At 60.3% G+C, this 13,858-nt stretch overlaps 2 protein-coding genes across 4 annotated transcripts in view; one reads left to right on the plus strand and one right to left on the minus strand.

The window, feature by feature from the left end:
- ANO10 (anoctamin 10) overlaps nucleotides 1-13,858 on the minus strand; it is a 283,614-nt gene that overhangs the window by 8,856 nt on the left and 260,900 nt on the right. For 2 of the 3 annotated variants that reach the window (XR_003414386.2, XM_027040520.2), the window contains one exon: nucleotides 11,353-11,827. The exons of the other annotated variant lie outside the window; for it this stretch is intronic. Coding sequence is in view for 1 of the 2 variants with exons in the window: in XM_027040520.2 (XP_026896321.1) it covers nucleotides 11,741-11,827 (87 nt within the window). In the remaining variant the exon portion in view is untranslated. Of the gene's footprint in view, nucleotides 1-11,352; nucleotides 11,828-13,858 lie in introns of those variants that run through there. 3 annotated transcript variants of the gene reach the window in all.
- Nucleotides 4,527-11,073, plus strand: LOC128315350 (translation initiation factor IF-2-like). Its single transcript, XM_053221794.1, has 2 exons — nucleotides 4,527-6,444; nucleotides 10,353-11,073. The coding sequence occupies exons 1-2, from the start codon at nucleotides 6,354-6,356 to the stop codon at nucleotides 11,033-11,035; spliced, it is 774 nt and encodes a 257-aa protein (XP_053077769.1). The 5' UTR covers nucleotides 4,527-6,353; the 3' UTR covers nucleotides 11,036-11,073.

Here is a 13,858-nt window from a genome sequence, read left to right on the forward strand (position 1 = left end):
AACTGTGACTGTTCTTGCTTGAAACTCCTGACCGCAAGTCTCAGGTGGCCCCAGGACTGCCCATCAGCTATGCTTCGCTCCCCGGGTCCATCGCTTTCCTCACCTGGCTGGGCCACCGGGCTCCCTGACGGTGGGCTGAACCGAAGCGACGGAAGGGAAGGAAGGGCCGCAGGCTCCCGCTGCGCCCCCCACCTTCACCTGTGCCGCGTGCCCCGCCCTTCCTCCCGGTGGTGGGATTCCAAGGTCAGTTCCTTCGCTCACACCTTGAGCCTGTCCAGGTATAAGTGAGGCGGCCGTGGGGACTACTGGCCGTTCTCTCCTTTCTCTTGCACCATCGATCTTCGCTTCTCTGCTAGATCATCCCTAACAGCAAACAAAACAAACTGGACTTTGTTCCCCTGTCTTAAAAAGATGTCTTTGTTCTCTCGCTTCACTCTGTCTGGACCCTTCCAGTCAGGCTCTCGCTGCTGTCGCCCCACGGTAACTGCTTTGCTCAAGGTCAGCAGTCACCTCCAGGTGCTAAAACCAGTGGTCGGTTTTTAAAAACGGCTTTGAGATGCACCGCTTGTACGATTCAGGGGGTTCCGTGTAGATGTTAAGCGTTACCACAAACCCCAAAAGAAATCTGCACGCGTTTGCGCCTCTTCCCTTCCCGTCGGCCCCCCGCCATAGCCTTAGGCCCTGGCGGCCACAACCCCAGTGGTCAGCTTCGAGCCCACGGTAGCGTGTGAGGAGTTGGGCAGCCTTCCTTGTGAACCCCCTGCTGTTCTGGGGCCCGCTTTCAACTCACGGCTTCCCATCCCCCGGCTGCTAGTTCTCCCAAACTGAACTTGGGAGTACTGCACGTTCATTCCTGGAGCCTTCTCTGCGCTCAGTCTCTCCGCCGTCCCATTCAGTTTACGTGCTGATAGAACCCAAGATACATTCAGCCCACATCCCAGGAACACGAGACTCCAACAACCTCTTGGACTGAGCCACACGGATGTGTCTGATGAGCACCTTAGTTCCTGTTCGCAACTTAACAACCTTCCCCTCAAAATCCTTCCCCTCCTAATTTTTCCCATCTCGTACGTGGCCGCTCTCAACCTTTTTGTACAAGAATCTTGGTATCGCCCTTCCCTTTTTTAAAATTTTTTTCTTTTTTTAGCGAGAGGGAGAGTGCGCGAGGCGGGGGGCGGGGGGGGGGGAGTGGCAGAGGGAAGAGGGAGAGAGAGACCATCGCAAGCAGGCTCCGCACTGAGTGTGCTTGATCCCCATGACCCTGGGATCACGACCTGAGCTGAAATCGAGTCAGACGCTCAGATGACTGAGCACCTAAGTACCCCCCAACAGAAAATCTTATGCACCATTCAAAAATTGACCCCTTCTTGGGGCGCCTGGGTGGCTCTGTTGGTTAAACGTTGACTTCGGCTCAGGTCATCATCTCCCTATCGGTGAGTTTGAGCCCCACATCGGGCTTTGTGCTGACAGCTCGGAGCCTGGAGCCTGCTTTGGATTCTGTCTCTCTCTCTCTCAAAAATAACTAAAACGTTAAAAAAAAAAAAAGACCATAAAAAACCACACACACACAAATTCACCCTTTCTTACTGCCTTCACTACAAACACTCTAGCCCATGACACCATCCTCTTCACACAACCCCCACGCACTCGAGTGCACGACTGTAAATTCCTCCTGGAGCACCTTGCCGCTTCTGCCCTTGCCTTTCTCTTGTCTGTTCTCCATTCGGCAGTGCAAGTGATCCCTTTACTGTTTTGTTTTCTGTCTTCTTTCTTTGTTCTTTGAATATAATTTATTGTCAAGCTAGCTAACATACTAACACGCAGCGTATACAGTGTGCTCTTGGTTTGGGCAGGGGCTTCCCACGATTCATCGCTTCATACAACACTCAGTGCTCATCCCAGCAAGTGTCCTCCTCAGTGCCCCTCCCCCCACTCCGCACCCCCAGCAACCCTCAGTTTGTCCTCTGTATTTAAGAGTCTCTTATGGTTTGCCTCCCTCCCTGCTTGAAACTATTTTTCCTCTTCCCCTCCCCCATGGCTTCTGTTAAGTTCCTCAAATTCCACACATGAGTGAAAACACGATACCTGTCTTTCTCTGACTTACTTCACTTAGCAGAATACCCTCCTGTTTCATCCACACTGTTGTAAGTGGCCAGATTTCATTCTTTCTCACTGCCACGTAGTATTCCATTGTGTATATAAACCACAATTTCTTTCTCCATTCGTCAGTTGATGGACATTTAGGCTCTTTCCATAATTTGGCTATTGTTGAAAGTGCTGCCATAAACATTGGGGTACAAGTGCCCCTGTGCATCAGCATCCTGTCTCCCTTGGGTCAATTCCTAGCAGTGCTATGGCTTGGTCATAGGATAGACCTGTTTTTAATTTTTTGAGGAACCTCCACACTGCACCAATTTGCATTCCCACCGACAGTGCAACCTCTTGCACTCTTCCCGTTTCTCCACACCCTCTCCAGCCTCTAGAGTCTCCTGATATGTTCATTTCAGCCACTCTGACTGGCGTGAGGTGGTATCTCAGTGTGGTTTTGATTTGTATTTCCCTGATGAGGAGTGACGTTGAGCCTCTTCACGTGCCTGTTGGCCATCTGGATGTCTTCTTTGGAGAAATGTCTATTCATGTCTTCTGCCCATTTCTTCACTGGATTATTTGTTTTTTGGGTGTTGAGTTTGCTAAGTTCTGGTTACTAACCCTTTATCTGGTATGTCATCTGCAAATATCTTCTCCCATTCTGCCGGTTGCCTATAAGTTTTGTTGATTGTTTGCTTTGCAGAAGCTTTTTATCTTGATGAGGTCCCAATAGTTCATGTTTGCTTTTACTTCCCTTGCCTTTGGAGACACGTGGAGTAAGAAGTTGCTGTGGTGAGATCAAAGAGGTTACTGCCTGTTTCCTCCCGTAAGGTTTTGATGGTTTCCTGTCTCACATTTAGGTCTTTCACCCATTTTGAGTTTATTTTTCTGTCTGGTGTAAGAAAGTGGTCCAGGTTCAATCTTCTGCATGTTGTTGTCCAGTTTTCCCAGCACCATGTGCTACAGAGAGTGTCTTTTTCCGTTGGATGCTCTTTCCTGCTTTGTCAAAGATTAGTTGGCCATAATTTGTGGGTCTAATTCTGGGTTCTCTGTTCTATTCCACTGGCCTATGTGTCTGTTTTTGTGCCAATACCATACTGTCTTCATGATTACAGCTTTGTAGTAGAGGCTAAACTCTGGGATTGTGATGCCTCCCACTTTGGTTTTCTTTTTCAACATTATTTTGGCTATTTGGAGTCTTTTGTGTGAGTGACCCTTTTAAAAGCTAAATCATGTTATGTTTTGAAAGGTATTTAATTTCCAAATATTTAGAGATTTTCCACATAAGTTTCTGTTACTAATTTCTAGTGCAGTTCTGTTTTGGCCAGAAGTTATGCTTTGTATAATTTAAATGTTTTTAAGCTTACCAAAACTCTTTTTATGGCTCAGCTAAATGGACTCCCTTGGTGAATGTTTTTGTGAGTGCCGGAAAAGTACGGTTCTTGGTAAAGTGTTCTTTGTGTGTCAGTTAGTTAAGTTGCTTACCAATGTCGATTTGAGACTTCTGTATGCTTACTTACTTTTTGTCTCGTATCACTTTGTGAGGAAGGAGTATTGAAATCCGTAATTGTGGATTTGCTGTTTCTCCTTTTAGTTCTATCAGGTTTATTTAGTTCGAGCTGAAGCTTTGTCGTCGGGTACACGCACATTTAAGATTGTTCAACCCTCCTGACAAATTGATCTTTTTCATCATTATGAAATGTTCCTCTTTATCGCTGCTAAATTATTCTTCGTCATGAAATCTCCTTGGTGCGATATAGCCACTCAGCTTTCTTTGATTTGTAGGACTGTATCTTTTTCCATCTTTTTACTTTGCATCTTTTTACTTTTAACCTTTGTCTTTATATTTAAGGTAGAGTTATTTTGGTTTTGGATTTTTTTTACAGATAGCAAGCATATAGTGGGGTCTTTGTATGCAATCTGCGAATCTTTCCCTTTCATTTGGAGTGTTTTAGGTCAATTGCATTTAGCATAATTATCAACCTGGTTGTTTAAATCTGCCATCTTTCTGGTTTTCTGTTTGTCTGTTTCTTGTTTCTTTTCCACTCTTTTACTCTCTTCTTTTTGTTTAACTGAGCTTCTTTATTGGCTTCTTGGCTGTGCCTCTTTAATTTTTTAGTGGTTGCTATAGGGACATATATACATATACATGTATGTACATATGTGTGTGCGCACACACACACACACACACACACATCCATGTATAAAACCACAATCGAGGGGCGCCTGGGTGGCTCAGTTGGTTGATCCAACTCTTGTCAGCTCAGGTCGTGATCTCAGGGGTGTGGGACTGAGTCCCATGTCAGGCTCCACACTGAATGTGGAACCTGCTTAACATTCTCTTTGTACCTCTGCTCCTTTCCCCTGCTGGCACACATCATCTCTCCCTCTCTCTCTCTCTCTCTCTCTCTCTCTCTCAGAACAAAAACAAAACCCCACAATCTACCTCACGTAGAACGTAAGAACCTTACAACTGTATACTTCCACTTTCCTCTCCCTATTCATTGTGCTATTGTTGGCATACGTTTTATTTTTACGTAGGCATAAATATTTTTGTTTTAAATTGTTTTCTTTTTAAGAGATGAAACCGAGGGGGAACGTCTCTTCTTTTGCCAGCACGTGTATCTTTATCACTCCACATTTGGGTATTTTCCTTCTGTCTTCAGAACTTGAAATTTTCTTACAGTGCAGGTCTGCTGACAGTATATTCTGTCAGCTTCTACTTGTCTAAAAAAGTACCTTTAATTCGTGAAGGACATTTCCATCGGGTACAGAATTCTCGGTTGATAGTGTTTTATTACAATCCTGGACACATTTCACACTGTTGAGTGCTGGATTGTTTTATTCACGTAAAAAGTGTTGGTTTTCATTTGGGCATACAGTTACTCGGAATCAGGAAGATCCCTTGGGGGTCTTGCTTTTAAAGCGTGTTAGGACAGACCAAGGGCCACTTTGACCCACCACTGAGACGTACCTCCTAAGCCCTCCACTGAAGGACACATCAGACTTCAGGTTGCCCTTTTGCCTTTCTGCCCCCACAGCCGCCCCCCTGGGATCTGGGGAGGGATAGATGAGGAGCGGAAGTGGGATTTAGCCCTCCTTGAGTCAACAGGACTCCCAGTATGCTGTATTTGTGAGGACCCTTGACTCCAGAACAGAGTATTGGCGGACACCGCACTCGAAGCAGAGTGTTACAGGTTGAGAAGTTAGGAAGCGAAAAAAAGCTGAGTCTTGGTCCTTGCGAGTTCATAGTCCCCTTAGGGATGACATGACGATTTCGATTAGTACCAGAGGAAGACCAGCGATGGTGACGTGTGGCAGGGCACCGCTGGGAGGGTCCTGAGAATTCCAAGGAGGGTGAGTCCGGGGAGGGAATCGGAGCCAAATGCCAGGGTCAGAGAACTGAACAGCTGAGCGGATGGGGATCACCAGGAGCCCGGAGTGGACTTTGCTGAGGGACTGTCTACCTTGCCTCTTGGCTCATTCCTCCTTTCCCTAGGATGTTGATTTCTGGACTGGAATACTGGCGGCACTGGAGGCCGGGGGGCACTGCTGGCAGGAGCGGTGCCTGGTGGCAGGCCGGCATGAAGGTGGAGACTGAGTGTGTGAGGCCCGTCACCCACCCCTGGCCCCGGCTCAGAAGGGCCCCCTCGATTTAGTCAACGCTCTGCTCTTTGTTGTCCTGAACTTCTCAATACCTTTCGAGCAAGGACACCGCATTTTCATCTTGCGCTGGGCCCCGTGGGTGATGCACCTGGCTGACAGATTCCTTGCAGGTCTGTCCCCCACAAGTACGGGGAGGTGATCTCAACACTGAAAAGGGGTGGGGGCTTTGGCAAGAGCAGAGGCCCCGAGGGAGCAGTAAAGGCCAGAGACAGGAGTCCAGACGCGCTCCAGCGTGGGCGTAAGAGAAAGCACGGAGGAGGCAAGCAGTAGAGACCGCAGGCTGGGAGGAGAAGGTGAGCCTGGGAACTTCTGAGGCCGAGCGGTCTGTGGATCGGCTCTGGGCACCAGGGGCTCCCCCGAGCTTGTGGAGAATGAGATGGAAGCAGGTCCTGGGAGGTGCCCCTGGGAGGGGCAGAGTGAGCGCGTGGGGGTCGCTCTGAGAGCGCCCCACTGAGGGATGGGCAGGTGGCCACTGGCCCTGCTTCGCGTGGGGGCGCTGAGGCTCAGGGGCCTGGCCAAGGGCACACCACTGGCCCCATCCCAGAGCCCGCCCCTCAGGCTGCCCACCTAGATGCGAAGGGTCGAGAAGGGCCTTCGACATGACCTTCGACCTTCCAGTACCCGAGAGCTGGGCAAAGCAGTGTGAACACCTCGTCCTAGAAGGTTCCGCTTTAAACCCCACTGGCGCCTGTACGTGACACATCTTTGCATCCCGTTACCCTTCTAACACCTGAAAAATTCCAAATTTGGCGACACAGCGGGCCCGGGGGGGGGGGGGGGGGAGGGGGGAGTGGCGAGGGGGGGTGTGGACCTGCCTGTGAGACCAGGAGGAGGTCATCACGCCTCGAGATCATTTAGATTCGGGGCTGAGACAGCTGGTCCCACGACGGTCCCCGAAGAATTCCAGCTGGCCGAGGCCTCCCTGGGCCGGCTAGCTACTCCCTGGGACCCACCCCCGGGGAGGAAATTGGGACCCACCGGGGAGGCCCCCAAGATGCCCGCGGTCTGTGGGAAACGGGGCCTTCCGCGTGTGCGTGTGGAAAGCACAGCAACGACCGCCTGGTGGACCCCACGGTTCGGGTGGAAGTCGGCCACGTGGCCGGGCCGATTCGGGTTGTGACGCAAACCCCAGCCTGCGTCCTTCCTTCAGGCGTGGGCCAAACGTGAGGCGCCGCAGAGTGACTTGTGGCTGGTTAAGCAGCGGCTGCAAGCTGCCCGTCAGGGCCCGCGGCAGGCAGGGCGCCCTCAGGACGGGGCAGGTGACCGTGGAAAGCTCCGGTCTCCCCGTCTGGATGTGGCTGACTCCACCTGTGATGGGCCGGCCCCGTGGCGCCCGTTTTGGGGCCTTGCGTTCTGGGGTCAGGGCGGGGGTGGGGGGGGGGGAGAGGCTGCTTTAAAGCCGCTCAGCGGTCTCCATCGGGGCGGAGACAGGAGTGGTCTCCCTCGTCTGAGCCAGGCAGCTGTGTAGACGGAGGCAGCGCCCTCCGGGTGTTCGGCACCCCGCCACCACGTCCTGGGGGGGAGCAGCGGTGCAAGGCGAAGATCCGGCCGCGAGCTCTGCGCGCCCCGGGCCGGTCGGGCTGCCCTGTGCCTGCTGGGGTCCGGGGACGGCCGCGGCGTCCTGCTCCCCGAGAGGGCCCGCCGGCCTGCGTCCTCCTGCCCGGGTCACGTGGAGGGGGCCACGTGCCCTGGACACTTTGTGCCCGGTTGCTCCCCTCGCGCGCCAAGTTCACCCGCCCTGCAGACGGTCTAGAGAGGAGGCCGCGGTGTCTGCGATCCGCGTGCCGTCAGCGTGACTTGCGCCACGCGCTCAGGGACAAACGCCACCACGGTCTTTTCCTGGTCTAAGGTAATCCCTCGAGGCCCACGCGGCTGTCGCTGTCGGCAGGCATCCGGGCCCCTCCCTCCCTGAACTGCCCCGATATCTCAGGGCCTACAAAGGCCTGGGGAGGAGGGAGGCCATCCGATGGCGGCATCCGGGGGGGCTGGCCAGTGTCTGCTCCTGTGCCCCCTGGTCAGGTCCCGGTGGGGTCTCCCCCTCCCCCCCCCCTCGTGGTGACCATGGTGACAAGGCGGGAGGGGTGGGGTGGAGGGAGGCTGGCTCTGGAGGGCCTTTGGCATCAGCCCCTTCGGGAGAGAAACGAGAAGGGCCTCTGCCCCCACCGTGGTTCCCCAGCCTCGGGGTGCAGGGCACCACGGCAGGCATCCCCTGGGATGCAGACTCCGGCCAAGCTGCCAAAGTCCTGTCCCTCAGGCCCAGGGGTGGGACCAGGGCGTCCGCTCCAACAGGGTCCAGGTGATTGTTTCCCAGAGGCCCCGCGTCACCGAGCAGGACCCACCGCCACGGGCCCGTCCCGGACTCACCGCCGCCGGGCACAGGGCTCGGGTGGGGCCCCCGGCTGTCTTCTAAGACCTCCTAACTTCGCCTCTTGGAAAGCTAGGACGCTGCGTCCCACAGCCTTCCCGGGGGCCTACTTTTGCTGGGACGAGAAGATGGCCAAAGGGGCCTCCCGACAGGCCCAGGAAGAGCATCTTCCGTCCTCCGAAGACGCCGTGGCCCCTCTCGTGGGTGGGATGAGGGATGCGTCTTCCCTCCAGGCTCCAGCGGCCCCGGCCTGGGTCGGGCCCCCTTCTCTCCAAGCCTCCCTGGGCGGGCGTGGGGGACGCGGGCTCGGCCAAGGGCCGGTGCCGCGTGCCCTCCTTGCCGGCGGTGGGATTCCTGAAATAACTCAGCTGGAGGAGTCTACGGCCTGGGCCTCTGGTTCTGCGGCCTTCGGCCTTGGGTCTTCTCTGGCTGGTTTCCTGCGGGGGGAAAAGGGCGGGGGCTGCAGGGTCAGGGCTGAGGAGAGGGCCGCCGGCAGGCAGCTCGTGGGGGGGCCGCGGTACCGTCCTGGCCGATGCGGGCCTTTGCGGGGCTGAGAGCGGGCGGCACTCCTGCGGGAACCCCGCGTGCCCGGGTTGCCTCAGTTTTAAAAGAACCATGTAAGGAAAGTGAGGCTCACAGGGCATCTCAAGGGACACTGGGCCCCCGGCTCCGGCTCCATCGTGCGACCGGGCATCCCTAGCCACTGGCTTCTCGCTTCCTCCCAAAAGCCACAGAGATAAAGATCTGCCCTGAAGTCTCAGCTTTTGAGCCGCCGGTAAGGAGTGTGACGGTGTGGCCCTCAGGAGGGACAGGAGTGTCCACCGCCTGACCCCTCCTCGCCCAGGGCTGGCTCCGCCAGCGGAAACCGGGCCCAGGCATCGGGACCCCCTGGGGCCTCTGGGGCCCCCGTGTGGGGCCTGACAGGCCGGCCCGTCCCAGGGGTGCCCGTGAAATATGAGGCACAGAACCAGCGGTGATGCCGGTTGCATGAGGGGGGTCGGGCTGAGGAGGGACCCGGGATCAAGGTCCACCGGCCACCCGCGGCTTGGTGACAGTATCGCAGCACCTCCGGGAGGTGGGGTGGGGGGAGTTGCCACGGGGGGAGAGACCGCCTGACGCCTTCCACGCCGCCCCCCCCCCCCCCCCCCCCCCCCCGCGCAGGCCGGAGGAACGGCCCCTGCCCCCCTCCTGCCCGGCGAGGGCTGCGGTCACCCCCGGCCCGGCCTCTGCCTGGGCGGCCGGGGCGCCTTTCCTGGGCCTGCTGTGCGGCCACGCCGCCACCGTCCCTGAGAGCCGGTGGTGACGGGCTTGCGGTCCAGAGACCCGCTTTCAGCCTTCTGGGCTTGACCACAGCGTGGGCGGCTCCTCTGTCCGCCTCTGAGAAACACGGGGCCGTGCCCACGGGGCTCAGCAGCCCTTCCTGCGGGTCCGGCCCATCCTCCCCCTGGGGGACGCCGCCGGGTCCCCTCGGGGTGCCGTCCCGTTCTGCACCCTCGGGGGTCCACGCGGGCAGGGCGGGGGGCGGGGGGCGCCTCCGGTCCGGTCCGGTCCGCTCGGTGGGACGGGCGGGCTGAGGACACGCGAGCAGGGTGGTCACGCAGCTGCGCCCCCGGCCGAACCCGTGAGAACCGGGGAGCAGAGCGGGGCGGTGTCCCCTCGCGCGTGGCCAGCGGGAGGCCTGAGGCGGCGGGCGCCATCCCTGGCGGGCCCCGAGGGCGGAGGGGAGGCCAGAAACAGGAGAGCGCGGGCCCAGTCGGCGCGCAGGAGAGCTAAGGAAGGGAGGTGCGGGGTGCGGGCCGCGGTGAGCGCTCGGGTGGGCGCGGGGACCACCAGCCTCCCTCGCGACACAGCCCGGCCGGTCCCACGGCCACCCCCCTGAGGCCCGCGGCCCCCGCGGAGGTGGCTCCCGTGTGCCCGGCACCCCGGGGGTGCCGCGTTCCCCACGCAGCCCTGGCTTCGCCCTGGTGGAGCGCTTCGTGGCGAGGAAGGTCGGGGGAGGCTCCTGGGGAAGGCAGCCTCCAGCGAGGGGCGCACCTCGCGGGGCGAGCAGGCCCAGCCTGGAGAGGCCGCCCCTCGCGGGCGGCCGTGCACCCCCCCCCCCCCCACCCCGGGCGGGGAGTTGAGCTAACGGGCCTCTCGCCCCCCAACCCCCGCCTGCGTTCGCCCCACAGCCAGGACCTGCGGGAGACCGGGGGCTGGCCCCCCGACCCGCCTGCCGTCTCTCCTTCCCCAGCAAACACAGGCGCCCGGGCTGCATTGCGGGGAGGCTCCTGGAGGCGGCTCAGGGCCCGGGACCTCAGCGGCGGCTACCGCTCACTGGTGTTTGGAAACGCGAGCGAGCTCCAGTCAAGCCCCGGACGACCACCGACCGCCTGTGCCCTGGAGCGCCCTCCGCCAGGCGGGGACCAGGCGGAGCCAACTGGGAGACGTCCGCGCCGGCAGGCGGGGAGGCCTGGCGGGACCTCGGGCGGCCCCGAGAGGCCGGCGGGGAGGAGGGGCTTCCGGCACGCTAGGCCGGACGGGCCCCCGGGGTCGCCTCCACCGATGCGAACGGAAGGAACGGGAGGATCCAGGTGCCGGGCCCCGAGGGACACGGGTCTAGAAGCCACCGGGTCCTCAGCCCCTCCCGGCTCCCTCCCAAGTGGAAGGAAGGGCCCGCAGGTGCGTGGTGCCCTGGCCGGGAGGGACGCGGGCCCGGGCAGGGGGACGGGGGGTGCCGGCCGCCGCGTGAGGCAGAGGGGGGCAGCTGGCAGGGGAAGAAGGAAGCGGGGCCCTGCCCTCCCGGGCGTTCCTCACGCCCGGCTGGACCGCAGCCGGAACCCCAGAGTCACCGTCCTCGCGCCTGTGAAAGAGGTGCGGGCGGCCCCACGGCACGGGGGTGGGGGGGGGGGCGGGGGCCCTCTTCCGCAGGGGTGAGCCCACACCAGGGTGCCGGGCGAGGCAGCCGGCCCTCCCTCCGCCTGGGGCCGTGGGCACGTCGGCAGCCCCCCCCCCCCCCCCCCCCAGCGGCCCTGGCCAGGCCCCCCGCGGGGACAGAACCTCACCTCCCAAGGACGAGGACGGCCTGGGCCCCAGGCCCGGCCCCAGGCTCCGCGGGTGGCGCACGGGCGCCCCGCCCCCAACCGAGCCCCGCAGCCGGCACCCCGCCTCTGGCTCTCCCCCCCACCCCCCACGACGTGACCCGGGGCTGGCTTCGGAAGGGGGGCCTCCCAGGCCACGTGCGCTAAGCAGGAGTCAGAGAGGTGCGCGTTGCCTTTAATGGCTCCGTTACTGTGGTTTAGGGGGACACACCGCGAAACAGAACCGGGGAAGGGGTGGTCGCAGCTGTCCGGGTGCCGGCGACACGGCCTCGCGGCGCACGTCCCCCCTCGACTGGGGTTCGGCAGGCGGCCCAGGCCGCGGGCGTGACAGCGGCTGGCTGCGAGGGGTGAGGCCCCGGGGCGGTGCAGGGTGGGGAGGGGGGCAGCCGCAGCGGCGTGCGGCCTGGTGGGGGGCTCCACGGGCCCCCACCAGGACACCGGGGGGCGGGGCTGCCTGCCACCGGGCACCGCGTCATGGGCCACGCATCGGGTCCGGGTCCAGGTGCCCCCGTGCCCTCGCGCAGGGCAGCCCGGGCGGCCCTCAGGCCTCCTCCTCCTCCTCCTCCTCCTCCTCCTCACGGCCTTCCCTTGATTCCTCCTTCAGGTTCTCGGCCATGAGCTTCATTTGCTGTTGAGAGAACACAGGACACTGGGTGAGCCACGCAAGCCCGAGCGGTGGCCCCTGGGTGGCGCGGGTGGCGGTGGTGCCCCTGGGGCTCCGGCGAAGCGCACTCGGAACCCAGAGAAGCCGAGAAGTCGTGGCTTTCGTTCCGACGCGACCCGCGGCCTGGCTGGGAATGTGGTGCCTGGGAACCCAGCGCGGTGGGGATTCTACGGATCCAGAAATGAGGAGCAGCTGGAAACCCGGCCCCCCTCCCCTGCCGGATTCCCCAGAACAAGAGGGGCAGGGAGACGACACAGCAGGGGGCCCGGAACACTGACACGGGGGCAACTGCGAACTGGGTGACCCTCTGAGCCTTTGTTTCCGTATCTGCACAATGGGAGTCGTGGTGCACATGTTGCAGGGTGGCTGTGGGGGTCACCGTGGGTGAGATCCCTGGCCCCGAGCAGATGGGCCAAAACAGCGGATATGTTTAGCAGTCGTCTGTCCCTGCAGCCACAGGACCACGCCCGGCCATCCCGTGCCACCGGGGGCATCCTATGAAATCTCGCTGAGGGCCAGGCCGTGACGGAGGCGCAGCCCGCCAGGCTCAGAGGGAAGTGTTGGAAGGAGCCCGCGCCCGAGGACAGGCGGCAGCCGTGGGGGAGGAGGTCCTGGGGCCCCACCCTCGCAGCCCCCTGTCCCGTGGGTGCTGGAAAACACGACGGTGGCTCTGCTTGTTTGCTGAAAAAATGAGTAACTCCTTTGGAATTTGGCCTAAAATACACACGCTGATTTTCGATAACCGTTACTTACTTACGGGAAGCACAAAACTCTGCGCACAAAGTCCGCCGCTGCCCCAGGAACCTGGCTGCCCCTGTGGGAGGCCCCCTGCCCCACGCGGGGCTGGACAGGACACCACGTGCCCTCTGGCTTTCAGGGCGAGGAACCCCTTTCGTGGGCTATCAAGACTTCAACCCCATCTCCCCTTGTGAGGACCCTCAGATCTGCCGGGCCTCCGGAGGCCCCACTTCACCCCAGAAGGTTCCCTTCTCTGAGCCCGGCCTGTCCTCCACGGGAGGCACGGCGGCGGGAGCCTGCGGGCGGCCGCTCTCCCCGTGGGCTGGGAACTGCCGGGCCTTTGCTCGTCCGTCCGTCCGTCCGTCCGTCCGCAGCCGGCTCTGGGAGGGCTCGTGCTGGGGAAGGGGGCAGGCGGGTCACGGCGACCAGTCTGCGGGGGAGCGGGCTCTCCCTGCAGGGGACGCAGCCGGCCGACCGGAGCAGGACGCGGGCGCAGGAGCGGACCCTGGCCTGAGGACCCACAGCGGCGATGTCTGCACAACCTTCGGCCCGAGGGGCGACGGTGACGGCTTGACTTAGTTCGCCAACCGGGGGAAGCAGAACTGCCAGGCCACGTGAGGGTCGAGCCCGCTTCCCCTTAACGGCTGAGGTAGCTGTCCCCAAACAGCAAAAGGTGCCGGATTCACGGCGGACTCTCCCAGCTGGTGCCATTTAATACTTAAGAGACCTTCTTAAAGGTCTTTTGATGAGAGACAGAATATGAACCTATTTCCTGATTTGACAAGTAACCATAGAAAGTAGAGGCTAAAGAGACTTAACTAAACTAGAGCTACAAGGGGGACAGACTATTCCCTGGCTGGTCAGAGAGTCTTCTAGCCATGCTCCCCCAGCGTTCACGTGGGAGGAAAATCAAAATGGGTTTTGATCCAGAGGGGGCTTTGAGGCTCCCCGCAGGGCGCCAGCTGCTCCCTCACTACTGCCTCCGGGAGCCCCTTGCCCGCACGGGGGGCTGCAGGGGGTCTGCAGGTCTCCCAGGAGGGGCACCCCGCTCTCGGGCAGCCGGGCCGAGGGTTCTGGGGGACGCGCCCTCTGCCCAGAACGACCCGGCCTTCAGTGACTCTTCTCTCAGGCCAAGGTGGGACCTCACGCAGGCCAGGGAGGGACTGGAGGGACTCGGAACCCACCTCCCTGCCTGAAGCACCCGCCCCCCCTGCTCAGGGTGGCCGGCTCCCGAGCTCAGGGGGCATCCGCGAGGTC

This window comes from Acinonyx jubatus, chromosome C2 (genome assembly GCF_027475565.1).
Source record: "Acinonyx jubatus isolate Ajub_Pintada_27869175 chromosome C2, VMU_Ajub_asm_v1.0, whole genome shotgun sequence".
Lineage (NCBI taxonomy): Eukaryota > Metazoa > Chordata > Mammalia > Carnivora > Felidae > Acinonyx > Acinonyx jubatus.

Excerpts from the sequence above, each read along its gene's own strand:
- LOC128315350 (XM_053221794.1), top strand. The coding sequence starts at position 6,354 with ATGACCTTCGACCTTCCAGTACCCGAGAGCTGGGCAAAGCAGTGTGAA. Across the intron at positions 6,445-10,352 it reads TTTAAACCCCACTGGCGCCT|CAAACACAGGCGCCCGGGCT; the intron begins GTACGTGACACA and ends CTCCTTCCCCAG.